Genomic DNA, 19,890 nt, shown 5'->3' on the forward strand with positions numbered 1-19,890 from the left:
TCTCTTAAGATGTGACTGGGGCCCTGTTTTGTTAGGGATGGTACAAACTTGGTTGAGGCCTCCAGAGACTATCACAATACAAATAATGGATAATAAAAAATTGAAGAAAGCAGCATGTACTGAAGTAGTGAACAAAAATAAAATGCAAGCATGGGAATGTGTCTGGTGATATCCCAGGAAATGGTCACCAGTTTGTTTTTCCAAAATGAAGCAGTTGTGACCTTCTCAGCAGCAGCAAAAAAAGGCGGCCTAGGAGCGGACTGAAATCAGATAAAGCCCGGTTGATGCTTCCCTGCTGCTTCTTTCATATTTTTAAAACGTGTTTTACTATCAAAATAAATTTTCAAACAAAAAATTACCCCTAAATCAGTCATTGGCTTGAACAGCTCTGTCTGCCTCTCTGACATCTAAGATACATAATGGAATATGGGATACGCCCTAGAACATTTCTAAAGTAATGTTTCTGTAATACATGGAAGGTTCGATGCAGTATAAATGTTTTATTGGCAGCTGTTTGGGACAGCGCCATAACTCAGGGGTGGCAATGCATGGTCTCTCTGCTCCATTGCCCAACAGCACAATGAAAATGCACTTGCTATTTAGTCCTTTGGAACTATCCAAAGAATACACCTGATTTATGCACCAAACTGTTTGGTGGAAATGTGCTGGTATTATGGAATAAAAAGATGTAACATGTATGATATGTTCTGCTCCCTGTGCCTGTGAGTGTATTGTAGATATAGTGGGCCTCCTGATTTCTTCTCTGACCTACCCCAGTTTCACACTGGTGTTACTCCATTGGCTTCAGTGAATCATTCCAGAGTTAGATCAGTGTCAGAGCACTGTCAGTCCCACTGATCCTTAACGCAGCCAAACAAGGCTAAAATGCATCCTAAAAATATCCAATAGTTCCCCTTTCACTCCAAATATCTGTTTTAAATGATTACATGGGCTTCTCATTTTGGAAAGCGACACACACACATTATAAATGTTGTATAGTGCTGAGGAAAATTACTTTCTTGAATAGAAACCAAACTTGATGTCAAAATGGGAGAGAGTCAAACTGAGATTCTTTTTGTCCTAATTGCTCCTCCAGCACCTTTTTAATTTATTGTGATTGCAGTCTAGACCTTGATAACCATTTGTACTATTGATGCTTAGCAGAAACAATGTTATAGGTAAAATATGAGTGTCTAACAGCTGCTATCTGTGCATAGCTGCGGAATTGGCTGGATGATTCAAGTTGCACATTTTCTTCCATTGTTGGAAGAGATTTCCCCTCATCTCTGACACAGCTGAACTCCAGAAGCACCACCATTCTATTTTAAAACCAGAATCCTCATTTGTTACTCATCAGTGCCCAAATGGGTTTCATTGATATGTTGAGCCAGGGTATAGTCCCCAGGGAGGCAGTGTAAGTGGTATTATCACAGTTCCATTCATACCACTATAATTAAGGGTCTGTCGAAGTAACATTATCAGTGCTTTTCCTCAAGGCTTTATAATTCAGATAAAGAAATCCACTTCAGGATGTGATTTACTAAATAAATCTTGGCTAGGGTGGGGTCTGATTCTTTAAAAAACAATTTTGAATAAAAACACTTAGTCTGGATCATGTTAGGTTTTTTTTTTCCCTCACAGTTGCATGAATTATAATCAGAATGGGAGTAGGTATTTTAAAATACCCTGGGGGATTTCGCTGGTTAAGCTAGACCATCGATATTACTTATAATAAATAAAGTGGCAATTTAAAGTTCCATACGTAAATACATTTCTTCTTCTCTTTCTTAAAATAAGGTATCTCCTTAAACCAGATTTCATGCGACGACCAGATCGAACATTTGACCCTTTCTCTGAAACGCCAGTAGATGGTGTTATTGCAGCAACATGTTCAGTACAGGTAAAATATAACTGAGACTGCAGTCATCTTAGAGCATCCAAAACCACATTTAAGCACAAGTGGAAACCTAATATGTACAGCAAATTTCTTCAGAATTTGTGGGGTTCATCAAATTATTCTATGTAATTCATCTAATTATTGTTATTTGATTGCTGTTTATGACGTCTGTGTTTACACAAGCTGAATAGAACAGGATATAGTTAGAAATGGTTTGTAATTATCCATTTCAAGTATGTCACTCAATTTTAAATCCCCCACTATTCTTTGTGGTTTGGAGCAGCCATCTCAAAATAAAATATGAGCTCATTCCTGCAGGTAATTCAGAATCATATATGTGCCACTGGTTGCTACAGAGTCAGACAATGTTTTGTAATGGAAATTTTTCTGTAGGACATTTTCAATACATATAGAACTTCAGAAATGGCTGCTTTATGGTGTCACTTATGGCTACTGTGCAAAAGAAGGTAACGCCAGGCTTCAGTAGAACTAGTTGTGGAAAATCACTTATGGAAAAGTAGTGCGGAAGGTGAGGTGTGTGGGAATACACTTTTTTTTCATTCATAGAGCAGCTTCATGTGTGTCCAATTTGAATGTTATGAAAAGGTGAGTTTCAGAGGTTCTAACTTTTTCAATTTTTGGGACTCATCTGACAGACAGTAAAGTCCATAAAACTCCCAGGATAGTTTATGAAGCTTACCTAAATCTTCTGTTCCTTCTCTGGATAGAGGTTCTCAACCTCTGAGTTGCAGTGATCTTTAGTTGTATTTCCTCTACTCTCTGCCAGTGCTCTGTTAGCTCAGATACCTCAGAATGCTGCACAAGAAAATGCTCTGATCTCCGTGATGTGAAAATTCCAAACTGCATTCCCAAGCAAAATTTTTGTCACACGTTATATACATTTACCCAAGTTTCACATCAGCAATTATAAGAATAAAGGGCATGTTTTGTGTAGGATTATATCACCCCACTAGAAACAGTGGGATTTATCAGAGAGATTCCCAGACGAAGAAGAATCCCATGCTCTGCTACAGACTAGGGACCGAATGGTTAGGCAGCAGTTCTGCAGAAAAGGACCTAGGGGTTACAGTGGACGAGAAGCTGGATATGAGTCAACAGGGTGCCCTAGTTGCCAAGAAGGCTAATGGCATTTTGGGCTGTATAAGTAGGGACATTGCCAGCAGATCGAGGGACATGATCATTCCCCTCTACTCGACATTGGTGAGGCCTCATCTGGAGTACTGTGTCCAGTTTTGGGCCCCACACTACAAGAAGGATGTGGAAAAATTGGGAAGAGTCCAGCAGAGGACAACCAAAATGATTAGGGGGCTGGAGCACATGACTTATGGGGAGAGGCTGAGGAAACTGGGATTATTTAGTCTGCAGAAGAGAAGAATGAGGTGGGATTTGGTAGCTGCATTCAACTACCTAAAAGGGGGTGCCAAAGAGGATGGATCTAGACTGTTCTCAGTGGTACCACATGGCAGAACAAAGAGTAACAGTCTCAAGTTGCAGTGGGGGAGGTTTAGGTTGGATATTAGGAAAAACTTTTTCACTAGGAGGGTGGTGAAGCACAGGAATGGGTTACCTAAGGAGGTGGTGGAATCTCCTTCCTTAGAGGGTTTTAAGGTCAGGCTTGACAAAGCCCTGACTGGGATGATTTAGTTGGGAACTGGTCCCGCTTTGAGCAGGGGGTTGGACTAGATACCTCCTGAGGTCCCTTCCAACCCTGATATTCTATGATTCTATGATCAGGATATAGGGATCCTTGTTCCAATTCTGCTGCCACTTGAGCTCATTGTGTAGTGATAGGCAAGTCATGTGAGTGCTCAGTATGTTTCTGTGTCTGTAAAATGGGGATAATGAAGCTTACCCTTCTTTGTAAAGCATATGGGATCTTCAGATGAAAAGTGCTGTATAAACGCAAAATGTTATGGTAAGTGCAAAATGTATGATTTATATTGGGTTATTAGTTAGTGGCCCCACTCTGAATCAAGGCCCTATGCACTGAACAAACATACTGGAGGGCACAGTCTCTGCCCTAAAGAATTTACAGTTTTGTTTGAGACAAGTCACAACAACTAGATGTAACAAACAATAGTAGGGAAAGGAGGACTAGGGTAACAGGAATAAGAACACATTCCCTAAGGTAATTGTGTTCATAATTTGTTGGTTCTGAGTCAGTCTTATAGTAGTGTCTAGCAACCACGATAGAGATCAGGACCCCATTGTGCTAGATAGGCTAGGTCTACGCTGGCAGGGGAGTCAACCTAAGATATGCAACTTCAGCTACGCGAATAGCGTAGCTGAAGTCAGCGTATCTTAGGTCGATTTGCCTGGCCGTGAGGATGGCGGTGAGTTGACCACTGCTGCTTCCCTGTCGACTCTGCTTCCACCTCTCACGCGTGGTGGAGTTCCGGAGTCCACAGCAGAGCAATTGGGGATCGCTTTTATTGCGTCTAGACTAGACGCAATAAATTGATCCCCAACAGATCAATCACTGCCCGCTGATCGTGCGAGTAGTGTAGACATGCCCATAGAGAAGAGGCAGTCTCTGTCCAAACATTTATAATTTGAATAGAGAAGACAGAGAGAGGCTGGAGGGGAAATAGGGTCACAGAGAGGTCTCCTACAGCATGTCAGTGCCAAAGCTGGGACTAGAATTCGCATCTTGACTCCCAGTCCAGTGACCAAGCCATTAGACTTCATTGTCTCTCAGTTCAGTCATTTCAAGTTGTCTGTAATTAAAGAATGTAAGACCGGATACTTCGCTGCACATCAGAAAAGAACAGGTCAAAATTTGGTCTGTGCAATTTTAAATATGTTTCATTTTTGCTTTTAATCCTTGACAGTACAGAATAACAACATATGCTGTGCTGGCAAATAAAAGCTTATGTTAGTGAAACAAAACTTTGTCACAGGAAAATGGCCTTCTGCAGCCAGATAAATACGGACTTAGAGTAAATTTGCAGCAAATGCAAGATATTTGTATGCAGAGAGAGAGGAATTCTGTAAAAGGCTTCCATTACACTAGTTTTTTTGTAAGTATCCTGCATTGCACAGATTTGCACATTTAATGAGTACCATGAAGAAGTGGCTAGTATAATGCACTGAAACTAAAATAGAGCAATAACAACCAGACATACTTTTAGAAAGTTTTCTCTAATATCTAATCTAAATCTCCCTTGCTGCAGATTAAATCCCTTATTTTTTGTCCAGTCTTCAGTTGACCGCTGTTCTCTTTATAACAGACCTTAATATATTTGAAGACAGTTATCCAGTCTCCCCTCAGTATTTTTTCTCAAGACTAAGCATGCCCAGTTATTTTAACCTCTCCTCAAAGGTCAGATTGTCTAAACCTTTTATCATTTTATTTGCATTCCTCTGGACCCTCTCCAGTTTGTCCATATCTTCCTTAAAGTGCAGCACCCAGAATTGGACACAGTACTTAGTTGAGACCTCACTAGTGCTGAGTCGAGTGGGGCAATTACCTGTTAATATACTCCAGAATATTAGCCCTTTTTTGCAACGATATCACATTGTTGACTCTCATTCAATTTGTGATCCACTGTTGCCCCCAGATCCTTTTCACCAGTGCCTACCCTCTTATTCCTCATTTTGTAGTTATGCATTTGATTTTTTTCCTAAGTGCAGTACTGTCCACTTATCTTTATTGAATTTCATCTTGCTGATTTCAGACCAATTCTCCAAGTTTTGAAGGTCGTTTTGAGTTCTAATGCTGTCCTCCAAAATGCTAGCAACTCCTCCCAGCGCTATGTCATCTACAAATTTTATAAATTTTATATTCTGTTATCCAAGTCATTAATAAAAATATTGACTAGTACCAGACACAGGACTGAGCCCTGCAAACCCCCAATAGCTACATTCCCCCATTTTTTTTACAGCAAACCATTGATAACTACTCTTTCGAATATGGTCTTTCAACTATTTGTGTATCCACCTTATGGGAATTTCATCTAGACCACATTCCCCTAATTAGCTTATGAGAATGTCATACGGTCTATGTCAAAAGCCTTACTAAAAACAATATATATCATGTCTATTGCTTCCCTCCATCCACGAGGCCAGTAACCTGGTCAGAGAAGGAAATTAAATTGGTTTGGCATGATTTGTTCTTGTCAAATCCATGTTGACTGTTATTTAACACTGTATTGTCTTCTGGGTGCTTACACATGGTTAATTTAGTAATTTGTCCCAGTTAGGCTGACTGATCTATAATTCCCAGGGTTCTCCTTGATCTCCTTTTTAAAGATAGTTATTACGTATGCCCTTTTCTAGTCCTCCTAGCCTCACTCATCTTCTAGGAGGTCTAGATTATTTCTGAGATTATTTCAGCCAGTTCCTTAAGTACCCTAAAGTGCATTTCATTATGCCCTGCTGATTTGAATGCATCTATCTTATCTAAATATTTTTTAATCTGATCTTCCCCGGTTCTGGCATATATACCTTCTCCTTCGTTGTTAATATTAATTGTGTTTAGTATCTGGTCACAATTTAACTTTTTAGTGAAGACTGAAGCAAAATAAGCATTAAACACCTCAGCCTTCTTGATATTATCTGTTGTTAGCTCTCATTCCCTTTTAAGTAGAGGACTAAGCTTTCCTTTGTGTTTCTCTTGCCCCTAATGTACTTCTAGAACCATTTCTTATTGCCTTTTCTATCTCTTGCTAGGTGTAACTCTTTTTGTGCCTTAGCCTGTCTGATTTTGTGTCTGCATGCTTATGCTATTCCATTGTACTCATCCTTAACAATTTATCTGCATTCCATTTTGATTTCCAGGTCATTAAAGAGCTCCTAATGGAGCCATTTAACCTCTTTCTGTTCTTCCTATATTTCCTTTGCATTGGGATAGTTTTCTGTTTCATCTTTAATATTGTCTCTTTGAGAAACTGTCAGCTTTCCTGAACTCCTTTTTACCTTAGATTTTCTTCCCATGGAATCTCATCTACCAGGTCTCTGAGTTTGCTAAAGTCTGCTTTTTTGAAATCCACCTTTTTGAAATTACACTGTTAAATGACTATGATTGCTCTGTATAATGAACGTATGTGAATACTGTTATTTGATAAAGAATACAAGTGACATTGTTTCCACTCACCATAAAGTACTGTATGTTTTATATTGTTACTTTCTTTAGATCAGAGGAGTGTATTTAATTCCTTTTCTTCTTTTTCAGGTAATATCTGGTCAGTTCTTATCAGATAAAAAAATTGGTACATATGTAGAAGTGGATATGTACGGGTTACCTACGGACACTATACGTAAAGAATTTCGAACCCGCATGGTGATGAACAATGGCCTGAACCCTGTTTACAATGAAGAATCATTTGTATTTCGAAAGGTAGGATTTTTTGACTGTACATTTGGGTGTTTTGAAGCCTGCTCTTGCAAACCTTTTTCCCATGTGAGTATTCTTTACTTGCATGAGCAATCCTCTTTGCTTCACTATGACTGCTCACATGAATAAGGGTCACTCCCATGAACAAGGATTTGCAGGATTGGACCTTAAATTTGTAGGACTCATGTTTACCACAGTAAACCTGTAAACTATTAAGGCTGAATTAAACTTTCAACAGGTTGTTGTTGTTTTTTTTAATGGATAACCTCTGTAGTTGTCACGATTTTTTTTTTGTCTGTTTGGCTTTTCCCTCTTTTTTTTTGTTTCCTCCTCCTTCTTGGAGGAACCCACGTCCTTCGTGGCAATGCCTGTGTTCCAGGTATGCAGTCTGCTCAGAATGAGCTCCAGCTGGTGGACACCAACATTCCTTGGAGATGTCTTCTTCCCTGCCCTGACAGTGGCTGCTATCTTGCACTGTTCCTTCAGCCAAGAGGGCAGGTGAGATGCTGCATCCAAAGCTAAGGTCAATGTCATTACATGGAAAAAATGGAAGGGTGCTGTGTTCCTCACGCATGTGACCAGCTCCCTTCTCCTGTAGACCATGTGTATCATGTACTTCAAAAACAAAAATAAACCACCACCACCTTTTTCCTGGTACTGTGTGGTGGACTCACAGAGGGAGACCAGTTGTCATCTTAAATGTTCAGTTTTTATCTCTCAGTCTGATTTTTATTTTTTTTTTTGGTCAACTGGAGTTCATCCAAAATACATGCGTTAACAGTGCTGTCTTTGATAATGTGTGTTTTTCTTTCACCTGTTCTGTTGTCCTGCAGAATTTTTACTGTTTTTCTTTCGTGACAGGTTTTGCCTGGTGGTCATATTGTTTTTATATGTATATTGTGTAACACACATAATCTGCTTCCACTGTAGCAAATGTAGTGGACTCAGATCTCCTGGGAGGTGACTTGTCCTAATGCTGTGCTGCTGGGACCCTAGTTCAGGAACGCATCCCTATTCAGTACATGTTTAGTGGTGTCCTGAACATGGATGAACTTAAGAATGTGCTCACGTGCTTTCCTGCATAGGGGCCTAGGAAATGGGCAAGAGGAAATGCTTTAAGTTCACCGTCGGCAGTCCCAGATGGGCATTCTTGCCCTGGGCTGGGTAAACACATGACCTGCATCTGCTGCTCTATGGGTTCTTCCCACTCAGAGGACACGTGCTTGTGCAATAAACTATGATTTGCCACACCAATCCCATAGTAACTCATTTTTCACAACTTGACCCCTTGAAAGTATAATATGAGTAAACAACCAAGGGGCATTTGTTCCTTGGTACCATTCCGTGATCACAGAGGAGGAGTTAAAATTAACGACAGGCTAGGGGCTTCAATTTCTACCACCAGTGAGAAGTAGGGAGAGCAGTGGTATAGTACGGCCCATCACATAATGAATGGTGTGCTGGCCTGTGCCATGTAAAGGGAAGATTTTACCGATGCTGTTTAAGTGGCCCTAGCTGGGTCAGCATGGGGCCTTGGGCTCCTCCCATGATGGCATTAACCCTACACAAATGCTAGCAGGTAATGTGTGAATTCTGTTGGATTGTTCTGTTTGATATTAAAGCTTCTGCCATTCTAACCCAAGCTTGTGTAGTCATTATGTTGTGAGGGGTTGATGCTTGTGATATGGTGTGTCAGGATGCTTCCCTCTGGTCAGTCAGACAGTACTTCACAGGGCCAGTTAACTGTGGTGTCTGAATAGTTCAGACATGCAGAGTTCAAAAAGCTGTTTCTATGCTCTTTACTTAAGGCTTAAACTGAAGGCAGCGTCCAAGGGAGGAAAAATCTGTTTTATTTTCTTCTCTGAGTGACAGTCTCAGGCATCAACAAATAGAGCCAGATGGAGAGAGAAAGGAAAACAGTAACGTCTCAGTGTCATTTTCATTAGTATTGATTCCTTTCTGGGTCAGGTCCTCTTTATTCCTTTCCTCTCTCTGTACCTCTTACCCACTCCCGCTGTCAGGGCCCTTTTTGGCCTGCAGTCCAGGCAGCTGGGAATGAAAGCTGCTGGCCTGCCCCATACAGACATTCCTGGTGCAGGGAATCCTCCCTCCTCCCGTCCTATCCCTGCTCATGCTCCTGAGGAAGCAGGCGGAACAGGGGTCAGGCTAACCCTTTTGGATTCAGGTGGGAGCGAAAGGAGTTTCTGCTGTTGCTTTTGCTGGTCAGGATGGGAACTGTCAGCTACAGGTACCCTTTGCTTCAGTGTGACTGCTCACGTGAATAAGGGTCACTGCTAGGAATAGCTTCAGAGATCTACTGTCCAGCAACCGCTGCCTCTTCTCTCTGCACGAACCCTTACACCCAACCCTGCTAAGGGTGTTCCCCACTAGCACCAGGCCTCCCATTGTGTGTTTCCCTCCTTCAGTTGCCTTATAATGTACGTGTCACCCTCTTCCCCCTCCCTCTTCCCCCCCCAGACCTCTCCAGCTGAGTTCACATCACCTCTCCCCCACCCCACAGAATCCCCCTCCTACAGACAGTGTAACACCCTATTCTTCCTCTTTCTCGCCACTCTTATTCTATTACTGATGTCCTTTCCGAGCACCACCCCCATCATTGCCTTTCCCCTCACCCCAGCACTACCTGTCTGCCTTCGACTACCAGTGTGTGTCTCTGCTACTCCTGCGTGGTATTTCCCTGCCCACTTTCATGGGTCACTGGCCTCCGGCAATGAAAAATAAATAAGCAAAATATTTAATTATTTTGATTACAAACTGGAGAATTCTTCAAAGAGCAATTTCTGTGCTCCAAAAAACTAACACCAAGAATGAGGGAGAGTGAGAAACTAAAGTTTTCCAGTAATGTCTCAGTGTCTGAAAGTATACAGCTTGCATCCAGCAAAGAGTGATAGTATTGTCTTACAGAGATAAGTAGGCTGTTCTTCTGACTTAATGGAATGGACATCCACTGTGTTGTGTGATCTCTGAATGCTTTCAAGTGTGGTACTTGGGGAATTTGCAACATTGTGAGAGCTAGTGAATGTCTTTATTTTATGGGTTCTCAGGTTATTCTACCTGATCTCGCTGTTCTGAGAATAGCAGTGTATGATGACAACAACAGGCTGATCGGTCAGAGGATCCTGCCCCTTGATGGCCTTCAGGCAGGCTACAGACATATTTCCCTTCGAAATGAAGGCAACAAACCACTATCACTGCCCACAGTTTTCTGCAACATTGTGCTCAAAACATATGTGCCTGATGGTTTTGGAGGTAAGAAGAAACACATATTACAGCTTCGTGAATCTTGGGTTTTAATATGGAAGGAATATAAGTGCATTGTGCAATAGAAACTAAGTGATTCCTGGAGCACTGGAAAAATGTTATATCTGCTAATCTGTAGGAAAATTTCTTATATCTGATTAAGATACCTTTACTTTTGTCTCAAATGCCTTAGTGTTAACAGTGAAGAGTGTAGCCTTTCAAAATCAAGATAGTGATTTATATTAGTTTGGAAAGAAACAAAGCTAGAATTTACCTGAATTTGTTCAATTTGCCTGTACTTAATCTCTTTAGAAAGAACTCATTGGATATATTAATTGGAGTAATTGTCTAAGTTAAAGCATATATTGTAGTTTCATAATCTAGGGGGCAAACAAGATGCTGTGGGGGTTTTTTTAAAAGAATACTTTAATCTTCTTCTAAATACCCCTGCTCTGAAAAGTGGACATGCAAGATGCCAAGTGTTTATAAAGTTTGCAATTACAAGTGATTTCCCACCGCCCAGTTTTGCGTACTTCACACCACTCTTTAAATTAAATCTTAGCCATCACTTATTAGTGACAGTTAGGGTTGCCAGTGTTGGTTGGATGTGTTCCTAGAGATTTCATTACATGACATAATCTTTAATTAAAGATTAATCTTTAATTCCTGGAGACTCCAGGCCAATCCTGGAAGGCTGGCAACCCTACTGCCAGTGTTAAAGTTGCCACAATTATTATCTTTAGTGCCCTGAGATAGCCCTCTTTGCCTGATCTCTGAAAACACGCACTAGTTGTTTTTCTCTTTACAAGATGAACTTTTATCTCTTCAAGATAGGTATTATCGTAGATAGGTCTCTGAGCCTGCTCCTACAATGGTGCTGTATCAGTGTGTTCGCTTGAATAAAAAATACCAGCATAACTTTATTGAAACCATTTTTTAAAAGCACTCACAGAAATCTGAGCAGAGGCCTAGGTCTAATAGCAGTAAACACCCAGAACTGCCAGCAAAGTTACGCCACCATTACTGTACTACCAGTGATGCAGATTAGATAAAAAAATCCAAGTGCAGCAGAGTAACAGAAGAGCCTGATGTACTGCTTCAATTTATATGTATTTTAGTTGCTCTTGGTCTTAGTATTTTTAAACTGCAGGTATGTGTACTGGAAGTTTTCCACCTTCATTAAGTGTTTGTTGCTGAGAAATTTTTTTTTCAGGTGGGATGAAATTTGCTCCTGTGTAAATGGCTAGTGCACGGCCCACGTACCGCCTGTGTCTCACTTAAGACCTCAGATTAGGGCTCACATTGGATTTCAAGTGGTCCATAGGCCTTGTTCTGTCCCTCTGAACTTCACCCTCAAAGAGATTTTTGGGAAACCCTGTTGGAAAAATTATTTTTTGCTCTTTGTAAAACTAATTCAAAATTTAAAGGTCGCTGGATTTTGTGCAAAATAGTTACTGCGACTTTAATGTGGATTGGATTTTCAGTAATAAAAAGTAGAGAAAGAGAGAGTACACGAAATTGTTAAAGGGACTAATTTTACCAAATATCATTAAAACCATATATACATCATTTGCTAGTATTTACAACCAGGCTTTAAGAAGAAGACGTAGGCCCTTGGTTTTATGGGACAACTCTCATGCCTAAAGTTAAGCATATACATAATTGTTTGCAGGATCAGGGCCTTTTAGAGCAAAAATAATAAGTTAAATGTTGACACCACCCCCCACTGAAATCAATGAGAGGTTTACTATTGACTTGATTGGTACCAGGCACTTACCCAATGTTTTCATTCAATGAGTTTTAACCAACAGGTTTTACCAGTAAGGGCCTCAATTCAGAAAAGAACTTTAATATGTGCTTCAGTTGAAGCTGTTGTGGACAGCACGTGTACACATGCTCAAAGTGCTGCCCTGAATTAGGACGAGTTCCTAAATTGGGACCATACATTTTGTAAAGTTTTGGAACCCAGTTAATGTGACATAAATGAAGTTCCATTGTGTTTACTATTAACTCTTCTATTTGCAGAATTTGGGAGTTTTTTAAAGAATTCTGCTGCTCTCACACAAATCCGGAAATGATAAGGACATTTTTTTTTCATAGAGAATTTCAAAATCAGTTTGTAAAAGGCAAGCTGTGTAAAAGTTCAGTGTCGGTTGATCTTCTAAATTGCCAACGTTACTACAGGTGGTTTATCTGTAAGATGTCAGGATGTGAAGGGGAAAAAGTGGTTACCCTGAGTAGCTTTATCATTAAAGTGACGTATTGCTAGGATGAGGAAAGTCTATGTGATATCTTGGTGCCTGTGTAGGGGAAATGGGCTCTGTACTAATGAGAACTCAACAAGCTCAGTCGTTATTCCTCTTTTCCCAGCGACTGTCATTTTTGACTTGTCACCCTTTATATTTTCTCACTGATATAGAGCAATAATAGCTTGATGACCAAAAGAGCCTTGAGATGTTGCTTTTGATGATCAGAAGGCATCATTACTATTATATTTACATGTAGGTTTTGAGTGCTTGTCATCTGTTCTGCATTTTACATTGTTTTATGAACTACAATTACTATCTCTGATTTTAACTAGATTGTTTTGGCAAAGTATCAAGAACCTTAATTTTCAGCTACTTTCCTTTTTAACCTCTAGGAGTTAAGGTTTAAGACTCTCTCTCATGCCAAATGCTAATAATTTATGATTGCTTCATGATAGGGTTAGAAAAAAATGTGCATCTTTGTCTTTTTTTGATGTGGTTTGCTAATTTTCTATGGTTTATCTGTTTCAATATCCCTAGTCCTAATAGCCAATGGTACACAATACTGTTCTGAAGAAATACATAATGAGGCAGCAGACTTCAACGAGAAGTCTTTTATAATATATAGATAGTGTACATAATAAGCAAGCACTATTATATACAGTCGTGATGAGATTTCTGATTCCATAACACATGCTTCCCGAGGTTATACTGGTTATACACAACTTTTTTGTTTGTTTTTTAACTCATAGCTTTAAAACTTTTTGGTATCCAGATACCTTACCAAAAAGACCTCAAAAAAGGAAAATTTAAGCAGACGACAAGTGATGGGATAGAAAAGAGCTGTGAATCATTTACCTTCAGTAGAAACGCTGAGCCTTTGATGAGGTATATAAATGATTAGGAACAAAATTTGCAAAGGTCTCACTCTCCCACACACATAAGGAAGTTGTTTTTACTTGAAAGTTCTTAATATTCAATTCCATTTTCAAATACTATGTCATGGTTGCAGGTCAAGGCAGGCATGGATTTTTGTTGAATCGTAGGTTCTAGGGATTGGAAGGGTAGTTGGCTCAGTTAAAGGAAAGGGAAAATATTCAGGTTGTTGGGGCCATTAAGTGCTTGGGATAAAGGTCTGTCCATTTGATATGTGTGGGAAGGACAGCTGAGTGTGAGAGAGAAGATACCAGTTGGTGGGGAACAGTGGTATTGAATGGTTTTGAGTGGTTAACTTGAGCTATCTAGGTGAAAAATATTATTTAATGGAGTTTTCGTAGCTCGCACAAACTATCTTCACATACACATCAAGTAGATACTAAGGATAGAAGGCCTGATCCTTCATTCTTGACTTGAACAAAACTTCCAATGACTTCAGTGGGAAGTTTGCATGAGTAAGAACTATAAGCAAGATTATCCCCAAAATTCTAACTGGTTAATATGTTTTTCCTGGACTGGTACATGCGCTGTGTTTTATCTATGACATCACAACTAGTTACTTTGAAAACGGCTATGACATGAGACAGGATTCTGGTATGTGAAATAAAATTCAGATCTTTAGGAAAACTTAGACTTCCAAAACCATCACTCTAGAAGTACGGAGCCATTACATTACTGAGACTACCTGGAATGCAAGCCCACAGAAAGGTTTATCTTTACTGATAAGCAACTGGAAGATGGATTTTCTTTATTACATTACAACATTTTGAACAGAAAGAATCCACTGTACACATGGTGTTGTGTTTGAGGGGCAATAACTGAACTCACTAATCTCTTTCCAGCATGTGAGAAAAGGTTTAGTTGTATTTCATCTCAGTAATCAGTTGCATTCACCCAAAATACAGTAAAGTAAGAACATCGTCCATGACTCCCAGGATGATCATGGCAAAAACTCAGGCATATTATGTAAAATATTTTATAATGAATGGTTGAATCAAGATACAGCTTTTAGACAAGAGAATGGATATACTCTGGATTTCTGTGTGGTACTTCTTCAGCTGGGAGGCCCATTTAATAGTCTTGCATCCGACGAAGTGGGTATTCACCCACGAAAGCTCATGCTCCAATACACCTGTTAGTCTATAAGGTGCCACAGGACTCTTTGCTGCTTTAATAGTCTTAGTGACAGTCTTTTCACATGCAGGAAAGGAGCAGTATCTTGAAATATTAATTATATTTCAGCTCATTAATGTCCTGCGTGACTGGTTGTCTTCTTCCGTATCATGAAAGCCCACCATCCTTAAGTGGTAATTCTGCTCCAAGTAATGTCCTTAGGGACTCTTTTCACTTTCAGCTGATATACTTTTTCACTGTACAGGTCTTCTTGAGTATTACTGAAGTTAAAGTTACATAGGGATCACCAGGTCATTGCTACTCTCTGTAGATGCTTTACTACTGTAGGTACTAAAATCAATTTAATTTGTCACGCAGCATTTCTCATTATGGATGACCTGCCTTTGCCACTTGTGACTTACTTGCTTATCTTTAAATCAAGGACTGAAGAGATATATTTGCTGTAGAAGCAAGGACTGATGACTCTGCATAGCTCTCGATATACAGTTGCACATTAATAGCTACGTACACAAAACCCGTGACACATAATCCATAAAATAATATTTCTTATGGGATACAAATGTTAATTTAATTTCAGTTTTATTGATTTTTACACACTGCCATATAGCAAAGAGACAAGTACATAAAACTAGCAATACTCTCTTTGGGCCTGATTCTGATATCACATCCGGTTTGCCACTATAATAACTAGGATCACAAATGGGGCCATCCGTGTATTAAGGACTTAAATTGTCAAAAAGGTGCTTCCTGATTCAACTAACCAGTATAAAATACTGTATATGGTAAAAGTGAATGTTTATCATGACTGTCAAGGGAGTCAGGGATGCTGTTGTTCACATTGTGCTGTAAATGCACTGTGCAGGGGTTAAACTATACCTGCTCCAAAGAGCTTGCCACATCAAGCCCTCAACAGTTTAGTCCCATGCCTGTTGATGCGAATAGCAAAACTCCTATTTTCTTCAGCGGTCCCTGATCAGGCCTCAGTTCAGCAAAGAACTCGAGCCTGTGCCTGATTTGAAAGACATGAGTAGTTTTACGGATGTCAGTTGGACTGCCCTCGTGTCTCGAGTTGGTGTGACCTTAGACCCCTTGTTAAACCAAGATCTAAAGACACAAGTGGATGTACTATGTGCAGTGTAAGTAAAAGAATTTGAAGAATACTCCTTACAGCTGGGATGTTTCTAGGAAAGGGAAGGGGATTTCTTAAATTCTTTAGGCAGAGTTAAGGGAAGGCAATTGCAGAACATGAATTTGTGAAATTATACCAGGTATAAAGTTTTCACTAGGGGAGAAATTATGGCCGATAGTTACGCTGGGGTAAGACTCACAAGCAGATAAGACTGTAAAATGATTTCACAACCACTGTCTAATAGCGGGCAGCAGAACTACTCAAGGCGAGGGGTAGAAGAGAAATCATCTAAATGAGTTTCTCCTACCCGCAGCAGCTTTCTGGGCATTCTGTCTCGTGGAAGAGGAGACAGTAGGAGGTGTCACAATATAACCCTAACTTATTAATTAGTTTATGTCCCTCTCATTGCATCCCACATATGGGCCTTGGCAGGGTGAGTGGTATGAGTAGTAGTGCTGTCATGAGTCATACATGAGGAATTCTGTAAATAAAAGATGTCACATGTATTACTGTTTAGGCCATCCGTGTAAAACAATTAGTTCCCTTCGCCTGTAAGCCATGGAAAATATCAGAACGATTGTGTAAAGGCATCTTTACTTCCAAATTGATAAGCATGCTCTTCGGCAGCCAAGAGAAAAAATACAACCTATGTCTGAAGGGAGGCAGTGCGGCCTAGTGACTAGATCACTGGCATGAGACTCAGAAAACCTGGGTTTTATTTCTGGCTCAGCCATTGGCGGCTGGATGACCTTGTGCAAGTCACTTTTCACTGTGCCTCAGTTTCCCCTCCATTTGTAAAATAAGAACAATGCTACTGATTACCTTTATAAAGTGCTTTAAGATCTACTAATGAAAAGTGCTATATTATTATTATGATGATGATGGCCTGGTCAAAAGCCCTTTGAAGTGGGAGTCTTTCCATAGACTTCACTGGGCTTTGGATTAGGCCTTTACTCAATCATGAAATTTTTATCTCCTTTTCTCTCTTGTCATGAGGGAAGGGGAGAGACTAAATTAAAAAAGCTTACCCACTCCTCCCAAGCTTACTATGAAAAGTTGGCCCAGTATTGAGGACAGTGGAACATGTGGTGAGAACAGAATAAAGCCTTTGTGAAAGCTAAATTACATTGTGCTTTGTGAATGACTCTTAAAATGTTGGAAAACTGATAAATATTCAATTTTCTTTCAGATATTGTGGATGCTTTATCAGATCCAAAGAAATTTTTATCTGTCATGGAAAAAAGAGCAGACCAGATGAGAGCTATGGGTATTGAAACTGTAAGTAGAAATTAATTATGAACGTAGGCAAAATAATTTCATACAGTGGTCAATGCAAAATACAGGCTTCACTTTACAAGAAATAATACCACTGCAATGAGATTTGGGCCACAATGTTTGGTCAGTTCTCCTGTTGATAAATTGGTCATTAATGCAAGTTATTCTCTCAGTCTCTGTTTTCAAATATAGAACTGTTCTACTCTTAAATACATGAACATGTGTTGTCAGATTTATTAAAATATCCTTCACTGCATTTCCAAATATAGTCACAGTCATGAGGGATTTTTTATCAGTCACGGCAGCACATCCATGTGTCTAAAATTAGAAAGGAGCCATCCTTATTAATTTTCAGTAAAAATAGGTTATAAATTCTTCATCTGAAAATAATTTTTGTCTAGAAATATTAGCAAATATATGGGGAATTTTCTTTAAAAGTAAATGACTTCATTTCTTTCCCCTCTGCAAATGATATTTTGTAATAATGCTTTTTCCAGAGTGATATAGCTGATGTACCAAATGACACCTCAAAGAATGATAAGAAAGGAAAAGCTAATAATGCCAAAGCAAGTGTGACTCCTCAGAGTAGCTCTGAACTTAGACCAACTACCACTTCCGGCCTCGGACCTGGGATGGAAACTAAGAAAGGTAAAGGAAAACGAGCTTTCTCTCCTTTAAATGGTTTAGAACAAGGGTCCTCATGGCACCCGCTGGGGCATCTGTGTGCACCTGCGTACTGTCCGGCGGGCCCGCATCCGCCAAAATGCTGCCGAGAAGCAACATCAACCAGAGGCATTGCCGCCGAAATGCCGCTGATTTTTGGCGGCAATGCCTCTGGATGACGCTGATTGTCAGCGGCAATGCCTATTGACGTTGCCGCTTCTCGGCGGCATTTCAGCAGATGCTTATCCACAGGCCATGGTCCTCAGTGGCTCGTCGTCCAGCGCCCGCCAGATGAAAAAGTTTGGGGACCACTGATTTAGAAGGACACTAAGAAGTACTACCTCATTCTTTTTAGTTTTGTACTTCCTGTGGTTTCTAATCCCTCTGAAAAGCTCAAAAAGTAACATCTTTCTCTACTAGTGGTGTCTCTGTCCACTTGGCAAATACTCTTCTATCCATATTTCTTTTGGCACAGAAACCAATGTGGTTGGATTTTAATAAATGTCATGTTTGTGCACCAGTGTAGTCAGTGTTATTGGCAGGAACATGCATGACGTTGGGAACAATATTTATTAATGATCTGCTAGAGTAGGGCTAGTGGGGAAGGCTGTTTTCTTGTATACGTCACAAAAATTCCTCAGCAGAGTGGTTGATTTAAATAAAAACCAGGTATTTAGGATTCTGTGGGGATCCCCCATCAAATTAGAAATGTTTTAAAGTGTGGCTGTATTCTGAAAAGTGTCTGTGAAACTGACATTGTGGGCACCCATGTTTATTATCAAATATTTCTATATCAAATGTGCTCAGTTTATAAGCAGATAGGTGTGTTTTTTCCTAACTGCTCATCCTGCAAAATCATCTTTGAGAACCAAGTGGGTTCTTTCTCTCTCACACATCATTACAGATAATAAAGGGTCTGTGGGGCCAAATTGGTTTTTACAGGTATAACTGAATGGAACTTGCTAAACATTTCTGTTAATGTGCCAGAAGGAATAGAATCCAGCTCATTCTCTGGTGGCTGCCTTGGTTTTGCAGGAATAACACAAGTAAAAAGCAGCACAAACTTATTTTTGGCATTCAGCAGGTAGGGCTGAATACACAAATTAACAGAGCTGTTGGGAAAGAGGATGACATTTCTATAGTCACGTCTCAGAGTAAAGAAGGTCATGTTTGAAATCTAAAGTACTTCATTCTACCTATACCAGTAAAACAATCTTTTTGTGAATTGGGGTACTAAGATATAAATGTAAAAAAAATGACATAGTGAATTGTAGACATTCATATTGCATCACAAAAGTGTGGTAGTCACCTTATTGTATATGAATTAGGAGTATGAGTGAATTTTCAGTTACTAGGCTGAGGAAATATATTTTCAGGCTGATTACTGAAAAATCATTATTCTTGGTTGAAAATGTAGTTAAACACATAGAATAACAAAGCAATAAGCATGAATAGGTAGTCTGCGTTTTAAAATAAAATCTGAATCTCTCTCTTTAGAGCACAACAAACGTTGTGCAGCACTATTTCTGAAGCTATGATTTCAGTGCTTGTACATTTGCCATCTCCTCTGCGTCCCCCTTTTCTCTCCTATCCACTTGTGGAATAATAGAGCCGGTCATTTGTGACTATCCTTATTATCCTATTATATATTGTTATTATTTGTTAATACCTGCATCATTCTGCCCAGACTAAAATGCACGGTTCACATTGAGGTCAATAGAAGTTACATATGCAGCAAGGTGAAGGAACCTGAGGGAGATGTTCAAAGGCACAAATGAGAGCTAGGCACCCAACTCCCATTGACTTTCAACAGGAGTCAAGTGCCTAACCTTCTATTTATATCTTTGAAAACTTCCCTCTCTGCCTTTGTGTCCTGCAAAGCACCAGGCACATTTATGGTGCTAACTCAGAAATAATATATTATTGGGGCTGAATGTTAAGGTCCTTAGATTAAAATTTCACCCATTCTGCAGAAATCGTTTTTATTTTGCAA

The 19,890-nt window shown here is 39.7% G+C and overlaps 1 protein-coding gene across 4 annotated transcripts in view; it reads left to right on the forward strand.

Moving 5' to 3' along the window:
* The window catches only part of PLCB4 (phospholipase C beta 4), a 205,931-nt gene that overhangs the window by 138,526 nt on the left and 47,515 nt on the right, over positions 1–19,890 (forward strand). For all 4 annotated transcript variants that reach the window (XM_050952026.1, XM_050952028.1, XM_050952029.1 and 1 more), the window contains 5 exons: positions 1,798–1,900; positions 7,092–7,256; positions 10,319–10,523; positions 17,149–17,237; positions 17,732–17,882. In XM_050952026.1, coding sequence (XP_050807983.1) covers positions 1,798–1,900; positions 7,092–7,256; positions 10,319–10,523; positions 17,149–17,237; positions 17,732–17,882 — 713 coding nt within the window. The remainder of the gene's footprint in view (positions 1–1,797; positions 1,901–7,091; positions 7,257–10,318; positions 10,524–17,148; positions 17,238–17,731; positions 17,883–19,890) is intronic.

Source organism: Gopherus flavomarginatus, chromosome 4, assembly GCF_025201925.1.
Source record: "Gopherus flavomarginatus isolate rGopFla2 chromosome 4, rGopFla2.mat.asm, whole genome shotgun sequence".
Classification (NCBI taxonomy): domain Eukaryota; kingdom Metazoa; phylum Chordata; order Testudines; family Testudinidae; genus Gopherus; species Gopherus flavomarginatus.